Consider the following 10,716-nt stretch of genomic DNA (forward strand, 5'->3'; position numbering starts at 1 on the left):
TCAGACCTGAGGGGTCCCTAAAGAGAATGGCTTCATTAGCATCGGCCGTGCAAAAACCTGCTGTTTGCTTTGTCAACAATAGACCTCCGCTGAAAAGGTATCGGCTGTGAACAATGCAGGGGAGGGACCTGTCTATTTGCTGGCTCACATGACAGATAGATCCCAACCATACAGGAAAATAAGTACAGTATATGACCTGAACTTAGTTTATTAGTGGAAACTCACCAAGGGCTGAATCAATACTTACTGGAAATGTCAATACAATGAGAAACAAACACACACTTACAAACAGCTCCTTACTAACTGGCCTGATTACAACTCTAACACCCTTCACGTCTCACACAACCTGTGAGGGAAAGTATCAGGTGTTTTTTTCCCCGCCAAACAGCCCACACAGACGCAGTAAACCAAACATGAGACAAACCTATTTTTTTCTTTTCACTACCTTGTGACTCATCAGAGGCAAAAAAAAAAAGAGGGACCATTGCCCTTTGAACTATGGCTGGCATCTCAAAAAAGGAAGGGCAACTGAAAGTGAGCAAACATGAGTCATGGTGCAGTGATCTGTGCAAAGAGACTGCAAGTGAAAAAAGTCAAAATGGCCTCACAGGACTTACAGAGGATCTTGAAAATTACCGTGGCAACCCAGGCTGATAGGGTGTTATATAACAGCCAGGTTTTCAAGCAGATTTTGGCACCATGCAGACGGTCAAATTTCAATTATTCCATCTGTGAAAACCTTCAGAGCAGCAATCTAAAGACAAAAGCCATAAAGATTGTTTGTCTCACTTGCAAAGAAACAATCTGACAGGATGGTTACATAAATGAACACTAAATGACCCACTCATAACAGCGTAGGAAGCACACGATGATTGTCACCCTTTACTTTGGTGGCCTGGTGAAACCCTGGCTTCTTAAAATAGACACGTGCAGCTGTTCAGATCCTGCACTGGCTCAGGGGCACTACTGACAGAGAAAAGCAATGACCAACAAACGCAGCAGCACCCATGTGATGGTCCCCTCCAGCTCACAGGCATGTGGGGATGAAGAGGTGCACAGTTCTGCAGATTACAGAGCAGTGCGAGCACGCGCGTGCACACACAAACACACATCTCTTGAGGTGAAGGATCATCATGACGCATCACAAGTGCAACCTTACACAATCATAGGGTTTAGCCCATAACACGGTCAATTGGCTTAAAATAAATGTCAAGCACCATTAGCCGGGCTAAATCCATCTCCATCTTCTAATTTAAAACATCCCATGCTCTCTTCAGGACTCTTCCTGGCCAACCCAAGCCCTCCGCGGACATCACTTTCTTTCTGAGGCCAGCAGCCAGCTCAGCGCTATTTACGAGAAGCCCTTTGTTGCAGAAAGGAGATTATCCCAACCAGCAGGGCTGTCTGGAGCGAGCCACTGCTCGGCTGTCAGAAGGTAAACACGTCCCGTCCAGAGCTAGCGACGAGCCCGAATAATGAGGTAAACAAAAGTTGGTGTCCACACCGATACTCACGGTGTTTAGGAAGAAAGCGGCTGCTGACGGCGGCGCACTGGCAGCTCTGCGCGGCCAGCAGCCCCGCGATCATAACCGCACACATCCCCGAGGTTGACTCATGCTTCGCTGCTGACCTAACGCATTTGTTGTTGTCTTCTTCTGCTGCTGCTTCAGCACCCCTCCAAGAGAGGAGAAACACGGGCTCGCAAGGTAATCACAATCCAACTAAGAAGAGGCAGGAAAACAGGCGCGCTAATGTGCACAGACAGCGCAAACCCGCTGTTTGTTGCACATTTCTGCACTAAGATTGCACTAAAACACTGGTACCGCGGCCTGCTGCTGTACATCGAGTCTCGGTTTCGATCTGCCTGTCTTGTGATTCCCACCTCCCTTCTGCTGCTCGGCCGCCGTCAGGTCTCAAACCCCGCCCACTTCCTCCCATACCCAATTTAGGAGCTTCCTCTAACAAGCCACGCGCCGTGGCCGTAACAGATCCGTCAGTCCAAGCGGGAAATTCCGACACACAAGGGGCGGACTCACCCGGCTTCACTCACACTCGGTTTCCTTTAAAAAATACAAGTTCTGGGAATATTTGGAATGTTGCCATGAAAAAAAAACACGACGCAATGTAGAGTGATTTCACTTTTTCCAGATAATTCTAGGAAACAGAGACATACTTAAACCATTAGACACAAAAATCAAAAAGTCTTGGGAGATTTCTGTCCTATTCATAGATTTAAAATACCAACAAAACAACTATACATGGACATAGTATTTCTATTGGGGGTGGGGTGGGGTGGGGGGGATGTCCCCCCACCTTATCCAAAGTCAATTTTGTCCCCTGTACTTTTTACCATCCAAAAACAATATTATGCTATATTAAACAGACACTGGTTGAGCACTAGCACCAAGCAGAAAACAACCACTTGTGTTGAAGCCTGTTTCCCATTGGAACCGTCCACAACCTCATCCATTGGCTCTGCTGATACTTGCCAACATGTGATTGGCCGTTCCTGCCACCTGTGTACTTGACAGTCCTGCATTCCTGACATTAAATAAAGAGCCTCTAGGCTGTAGTTTTATACATATTTTTTGTATATTTACCACGTCCTCATGCCGGTTGACCCCCCCCCCCCATCTAAAGTCAAAACTATGTCCATGCAACTATACATATATATTGAATGAATACCTTAGATAATAAATTAAAATATATTATTGCCCCCAGTCTGTGAACTCAGACAGCTCATAGGAATCAGAAACCAGATTGCATCATTACCTTATCTCACCATATCCATATTTTGCTTGGCTCAAGAAATTCTCAGATGGGGACCAATAATCAGCCACATTTTTGCACGGATAAAGCCACAGTCAAACAAGTGATGTGCATGTTAAAACCTCACCGTATTCTCTATCAAGAGTAAAAATGGAAAAAGAAAAACTTGAGTCTCATGCCATGTCTTGGTTTTATTACTAGGCCTGAGGCATTATTAAGGTTTATGACTTCAAGTGAAGAGGTCTGAAAAACTCTTCATTAGTGGTTCATTAGTGATATGTGAGTTATTGACTGTGCAGAATGCATCTCCTATAATCTAATCAAACATTTACTATAATTTCAAACTATCACCAAAAACTTCTGACAAATGGAAAACCTTGCTCCTTACCAGGTTAAATGCATGCATGTTGAAGACGGTCCTGAAAAATGTCCATAATCAAAAAATGTATTTTCAAAAATAAGAGTCTTACACATGTCAAAATAAGGTTAATTATCAATTTAAACATGCTAATTATAGGACTCCTACATGAGCAATGACTGGATAGGATTAAATACCGGCTTTTATTTTGAAGTAGGCTACCCAGCAGGATTGCTTTTATGTATCAGTGGTTTTATTGGTTTTAACCAATGTATGTACAGTCTATGGTTTTAACAATCGGACGTTTAGACAAAATTGCACACATCCCCCGTCACCGGGCCACGTTCTATTCAATATAAATAAACTCTCTGTATTTTAAAAACATGCAGGGAATAATTCAAATTCAGATTTCAGCTGATTGCAACTCAGCATTAACGGCAGCGAGGGTTGTCGGCGAACGGAGGGGCTTCAGATCCGTTACCACCTATATTAATGTCGATGGTTACTACCAACTAGCATTAGCTGACACACACACGCGCGCGCGCGCGCGCACGCAAACACAGCCGTGCAAGGACGCTACTTACGTTAAATAGTAGCTTCCCTCAAGCTGTTTTCACGATGCATTGCTGCAGCTAAAGATGACGGTTTGCTTCTGACACAGCAGCGACTTGCTGTCTTTATAAACCGCTCCATTTTTTTCAGATTCCTCCACAAGGCGTCACCAGTTTTACTCACTTTAGCCACTAGCTAGCACTAACACAAGCACGTTAAACGCGTTTACAACCTTTGATGGTAACGTGGGTAATAGCAACAAAACTGTGTTTAATTAACGGCTTCGCATGCTGCAGAGCTGATAACGAATAATAAAATATGTCCCAGAGGGTGCATACCGTTTCTGTCTGCAAATTGGTTCCCTTAACCGCTCAGCGCTGGCACCCGCAACTCTTTGACTAGAAAAGATAACACCCTGCCGCCGGATTGTGTCGGTTTCCAGGCCGAATCAAAAATTTTTTTTTTCAATTATTAGCAAATAATTAATATGGAAAATTCGTGAAATTAACCAAATGTAGAGTATAGTGTTAATAAAAGTTAATCATATACACTTAAACCAAACGTTCTAAAAGAATTTTGACAATACCGGAAGCTGCTGGCAGGGAAATATCTTGTTTTGCTGGTCTCAATACGCTTCACTTTCTGTTAGCATACAAAACACACACCAAAACAGCGCTTTAAACATCGGTTTGGGAATAGTTTAACGCTTTGTTGTAACGCTATCTCCACTTTTATCTTAATTTGTTAAGTTCGTTATTCGTTGTAGACCCCAAACACCACTCGAAGTGCCTACGTTACTTCACAGACATGCATATACAAAGAGTCGTTCTCAACTCACGACCAGGTGAGTGACCTATTTTTTTTCCCGCACCACAAATGTGTAATAACTGTGTTCTAAAATGTTTATTCCATGTGTTCTTGGCGTTTTCTGAAACATTTTGCTCATACAGGTAAAAACGGCGAACCAACTCCTGAACATTTCCGCCTGGAAGAGACAAGTTTGGTGTCTGACTTGAATGATGGGGAAGTTATTGTTCGGACGCTTTACCTCTCAGTCGACCCTTACATGGTATCAGCCTTTACCCATGGTCTCCAGCTGTAACTATGTTATCCCATTGTAGTTGTTTAACCTATAATTTGCATTTTGGTTAAAAAAATTTTAAACTCTTTGAATTATAATTAGCTACTTAAAAGGACACCATCACTACAAGACAGTGAACGCATCACAGGAAATGCTCTCACATCTCCATCTCTCCCTCTGATCATTGCTTTTAGAGATGCAGACTGAATGAAGACAGCGGCTCTGACTACCTAGCTCCATGGCAGCTGTCTGAATGTTTGGACGGAGGAGGCATTGGCGTGGTGGAAACCAGCCACTGCAGCACCTGCAGTGAGGGAGATGTGGTCACTTCATTCAACTGGCCTTGGCAAACCCATGCAATAATGAAAGGAAGTGGCTTGCAGAAGGTATGGCATATAGCTGAGTGTCAGACTGTTATGTCTGACTGTTAAACATCTGTCTTTCATTGCAGGTTGACCTACAGTTGACTGATGGGCATTTGTCCTACTTTCTGGGTGCTGTTGGTATGCCAGGTCTCACTGCACTGTTGGGAGTCAGGGAGAAGGGGCATGTGACCAAAGGAGCCAATCAGACGATGGTAGTAAGTGGTGCAGCTGGTGCATGCGGCTCCTTAGCAGGACAGGTAAATACAGCAAGGGACGGATGGTCAAAAGAAGAATTTTGTAAGAGTGAAGAAACAATCAAACCATCTGATATTTTTGCTTTGTCTAGATTGGCAGACTAGATGGCTGTGTAAGGGTGGTCGGGATCTGCGGTTCCGACGAGAAGTGCAAAGTTTTAGTTGAAGACCTGAGCTTCAGTGCAGCCATCAACTATCGCAAAGAAGATGTCTCAGCACAGCTGAAGAAGAGCTGTCCTGATGGCATAGATGTTTACTTTGACAATGTGGGAGGTGCAATAAGTGACACTGTTCTGGCACAGGTTTGCATCAGTGTCATCTTTAACTGGAGAGAGCTTTGCTAGATGAATATTTTGTACCTGTGGTTTTATTTTTTGCAAGATTCTACATTCACTCCAATCACTTTTAACCTCCAGATGAACAAAGGCAGCCATGTTATCCTATGTGGGCAGATCTCACAGTACAACAAGGATGTACCATACCCTCCGCCCCTCAGTGAGAAGACACAAGAAATCCTGCAGAGTCAGAACATCACTCGGGAGAGATTTCTGGTGCTTGACTACATGAATAAGTCAGAAGCTGCTCTCTTTGAGCTCAGTCAGATGATCAAATCATCTCAGATCAAGGTACTGATGAAATGCACCTGATGTCTGAGTAGTTCCAAAAAACTAGCCTCTCCTTCAGCTTACTGGAAATCTGCTTCTTGTCTGCAGGTGCTAGAAACTGTGGTGAATGGGATAGAAAACATGGGAGGTAGGTACTATGTAAAAATATTTTTTCTGACTTCTTTACCCTCAATATTTTTATCATTTTGTTTTTATTCTTTACAGTTGCATTTTGCTCTATGATGAAAGGCAGCAACATTGGCAAGCAAATCGTCAAAATTTCAGAATGAAGAAAATCAGTCGCTTTCCACAAGAGCTGCACCTGCTAATTGGCTAAATTATCCCCCAAGTGTCCTTTTCTGCTGCTGTTATAATGAACTCTTGTAATAATTTGATTAACTGAAGTCAAGATGTTAGGAAGTGAACTAGAAATGGAAAGCAGCAATGAGCAAGGTAAAGCCAGATGCATGCAGGTTTTAGTTTAAAATGTGTTTTGGCAGCAAAGCTGGTTGGTCATTTTTAGATTTAAGAGACAACATTAATGAATTAATAGTTTTTGTAGAGATTTAAGGTGAATTACAGTGGATATGGAAAGCATTCAGACTCCCATCAGTTTTTCACTCACTTTATATTGCAGCCATTTGCTAAAAATCAATTAGATTTTCCCTCATTAATGTACACACCGAATTTTAGAAATGTACACAGATTTATTAAAGACAAACTGAAGTATCACATGGTCTTAAGTATTCAGACCCTTTGCTCAGTATTTAGTAGAAGCACCCTTTTGAGCTGATACAGCCAGGAGTCTTCTTAGTAAAGATGCAACAAGTTTCTAACACCTGGATGTGGGGATCCTCTGCCATTCCTCCTGTTCTGTCAGGTTGGATGGTGAACGTTGGTGGACAGCCATCTTTAGATCTCTCTAGAGATGCTCAATTGGGTTTAAGTCAGGGTGCTGGCTGGGCCATTCAAAAACAGTCAGTTGCTGTGAAACTACTCCTTCATTTTAGCGGTGTGCTTAGGGTCATTGTCATGTTGGAAGGTAAACGTTTGGCCCAGTCTGAGGTCCTGAGCACCCTGGAGAAGGTTCTGGGTATGCAAATAGTTATCCTGTAGCTGAAAAACTCCCCCACAGCATGATGCTGCCACCGTCATGCTTCACTGTGGGGACTGTATTGGACAAGTGATGAGCAGTGCCTGGTTTTCTCCACACAGACCGCTTAGAATTAAGGCCACAAAGTTCTATCTTGGTCTCATCAGACTAGAGAATCTTATTTCTCACCATCTTGGGGTCCTTCAGGTGTCTTGTACCAAACTCCATGCAGGCTTTCATGTGTCTTGCACTGAGGAGAGGCTTCTGATGGGCCACTCTGCCATAACGCCCTGACTGGTGGAGGGCTGCAGTGATGGTTGACTTTCTACAACTTTCTCCCATCTCCTGACTGCATCTCTGGAGTTCAGCCACAGTGATCTCTGGGTTCTTCTTTACCTCTCTCACTGAGGCTCTTCTCCCCCAGTAGCTCAGTTTGGCTGGATGGCCTGCTCCAGGAAAGGTTAGGGTCATCCCAAACGTCTTCCACATATGGATTATGGAGGCCACTGTGCTCTTAGGAACCTTAAGTGCAGCAGAGATGTTTTTGTAACCTTGGCCAGAACAGATCTGTGCGTTGCCTCAGTTCTGTCTATGAGCTCTTCAGGCAGTTCCTTCGACCTCATTTGCTCTGACCTGCATGGTGAGCTGTAAGGTCTTATATAGACAGATGTGTGACTTTCCTAATCAAGTCCAATCAGTATAATCAAACACAGCTGGACTTCAGTGAAGGCTAGGACCATCTCAAGGATGAGCAGAAGAAATGGAAAGCACCTGAGTTAAATATGAGTGTCGCAGCAAAGAGTCTGAATACTTAGGGCCATGTGATATTTCACTTTCTTTTTTAATAAATCTGCAGAAAATTCTGTTTTTCTGTTAATATGAGGTGCTGTGTTGAGGAAAACAGTTCATTTAATTCTATTTTAGCAAATGGCTACAATATAACAGAGTGGAAAATTTGTCGGGGGTCTGAATACTTTCTGTACTGTATTAATGCACAATGTTTAAGATCAGCAAAAAAGATCATTGTCACAAAATACAGTTTTCAAATGATTTTATTTATCAAGTAAAACAATCTACCCAAACAAACTGAATGCCATGTGAAAAAAATAATTGCCCCTCTTATTAAATCATGACATAATTATTAACCAAAATATGAGAGTTCCACTTGCCAAACCCAAATCCCGTAGAAATAAAGTGTCACTTCAATAGAAGCTGTTTGGTAGCAGGAAGTACGCTAAACGTCTCAAAAAAGCAACACAGCACACATGAGGTCTAATGAGGTTGAGGTTAGAGGTCATAATTCAACATCAAGAAAGGGAAGAGGTGCAAAAATGACACCATGAAAGAGTTCCAGGACCAAAATCTCTGCTAGTCAGAAATTTACTGATGATGCCCAAGGTTATCCTTGTCTGATTCTGACATTAACTGATCTGGATCATTCAAGTGTGACAAAAATAGCTAAATCTGATGTTATAGGCCTGTCTGCGCACTACCTTCCTAACAACTTCCAATAAAAACTTCTCCACGTCATTTTGAAAACACATCCCAAAAAACACATGGCGTCAAACTATGAGGAATGAGTTTCCTTGGTGACGTTCACTGGAATATTGATAGAAGACAAATGTGAGACAGACAAACTGAAATGACAGTAATGGACATTTTCCTTTTATTCCACAGCACTAGAAACCAGTCATAAAATACAGCTGTAGTTTAAAGTTTAGTTGTCACAAGAAAAAAAATATGTGGCAGGTGTAAAATTACCATCCACTCGCTCTGAAGCTTCGGAGTTTGGATGCAGAAGAGGGGGACAAAAAACCAAAGACTGCTTTGGGTTTCCCCTCATTGTGGTGCAGTGTGTCGGTGGAGTTGAAACGAGCAATTCTTTCAGCAGTCTGGTCAGTGAACAGTTCAAACTTATCACGTCCAGTTACTCAGTAAGTGACAATAAACTGTCAAACCTGCCTTGACCAGGTAAAGTTTCAGTGCTTTTTTTTTTTTTTTGTGGGGGAAAAAAAGGGCCGTGCATTACTTTAAGGTGCAAGACATGAAGTTCTCATTACCATTCAAAGTGATTAAATACTGCCACCTTGTGGACAGATAGATGATAGCTGGAAAAGTGACAAAAAGAGCATGAATTCAAATAGGATAAAGTTTTTTTTTTCTCCAAAAGTGCAAATCATTCAAAATTCTCTGAAGGGGAACAGAAAATGCAGTCATGCTGGGCAAATCTAAAACAACTGCCTCTTGATTCGAACATTTTACATATTAAAACATTGTGTGCATGTCATTTTCACCATGATTAATGTATCATTCATAAACTCTTGTAAAAATCAAAGAATTGCAACATCCACCTAGAAAGGTTTGAATTTAAGCGCATCACTCAGACTTTTCACAAAAAAGGGAAGTCACATTCTGAACAAGGACAAAACAAACAATTCACACAGAACTCTTATTGTCAGCTTTCACTCCCAATGCAGGAAATGCTTTCTAAATGCCCAGCTGAGCTCCAAATGGAGCTGAAACATACTTTCTTCCAATCACATCACATTATATGATCAAAATTAATGAAAAAAAACAAAACAAAACATAGTTGTGTCTTTTGATCATAAAACATTCATTTTGTTTTTCAAGCCTTCGAACATCTGGATGGTTTAACATGGTTGTAGTACACTGAATTGTTATTATGTATAAAATGTTGTGAAATACTACCGGTACTGGACTCAAGCTTGAGCGTTCACATTCCTGAGACACAAACAGCTGCTTTCCGGTGAAAAGTTCAGTCAGATTCTGTGTTTTGGTAAAGACTGGCCTTTGTTTTTGTTCTAAATATACATATATGAGCACTGAGTTCATGTTGGCAGTTGTTTGCAGTGGAATTAATTCAATTAAAAGACAATTAATCATAAAATACTAGTTATCACAACTACAGGACCTAAAGCTAATGCTAATGGCAAATCTGCAGAACAAGCTAGCTTAGGACATTTATTCATGCTTCTTAACGTCATGACATGTTATAGCTATGAATATTTTGTGGGGATAAAAAAAAGATTGAGAAAAAATAATGAAGTGGTTTTGTCACATTTGTCTAAAAACCATTGCCAATAACACAGCTCTGTCCGAAACCAACGACTGGACCACAGCACTTCTGCACTTACCTGGGTCCTTCATTCATTACACACTCGCATATTTAGCAACAGAACACCACTGGTGTGAGAGGATCTCTTAATAATATCAGAGAAGGAGAAACAGCCAGCTGCGACCACTTTAGGACAAACTACTAGAGTCCCAAAAAGAAAAACATAATTTGAAGTCAGACAACAAAAAATGTTTGGACTGAGAAACAATATCTCTAACTGTGGCGATGCGCGTTCCCATATCAGGCAGACATGGCCCAGGGATGACAGCTGATGGGAGGGGTGAAAGATATGTGGCTGCGTTTGTGTTTAAGAGCTAGCTTTTGTTTTGCAGATTTGCCATTGCATTAATTGAGGTCTTTAGATTCTCTGTTGTGTAAAATAAAATCATGATGGGTCAAGGTTGCATTTGTCATTCCTGCTAATAAAAACTACAGCTGTCGTACCCGGTACAGGGTGGAGCGATACCTCACGAGAGAGTTTAAAATGTAGCATAACCTTTCCC

General features: G+C 41.8%; 1 protein-coding gene across 1 annotated transcript; it reads left to right on the forward strand.

Annotated features, from left to right (window-relative positions):
- The first annotated feature begins 4,270 nt into the window (after positions 1-4,270).
- Positions 4,271-7,058, forward strand: ptgr2 (prostaglandin reductase 2). Its single transcript, XM_015969597.3, has 8 exons — positions 4,271-4,523; positions 4,630-4,748; positions 4,955-5,146; positions 5,212-5,382; positions 5,472-5,681; positions 5,796-6,005; positions 6,093-6,132; positions 6,210-7,058. Exons 1-8 carry the CDS (start codon positions 4,487-4,489, stop codon positions 6,272-6,274), a joined length of 1,044 nt encoding a protein of 347 aa, XP_015825083.2. The 5' UTR covers positions 4,271-4,486; the 3' UTR covers positions 6,275-7,058.
- Positions 7,059-10,716: the final 3,658 nt, after the last annotated feature.

Source organism: Nothobranchius furzeri, chromosome 18, assembly GCF_043380555.1.
Source record: "Nothobranchius furzeri strain GRZ-AD chromosome 18, NfurGRZ-RIMD1, whole genome shotgun sequence".
In the NCBI taxonomy this organism is placed as follows: domain Eukaryota; kingdom Metazoa; phylum Chordata; class Actinopteri; order Cyprinodontiformes; family Nothobranchiidae; genus Nothobranchius; species Nothobranchius furzeri.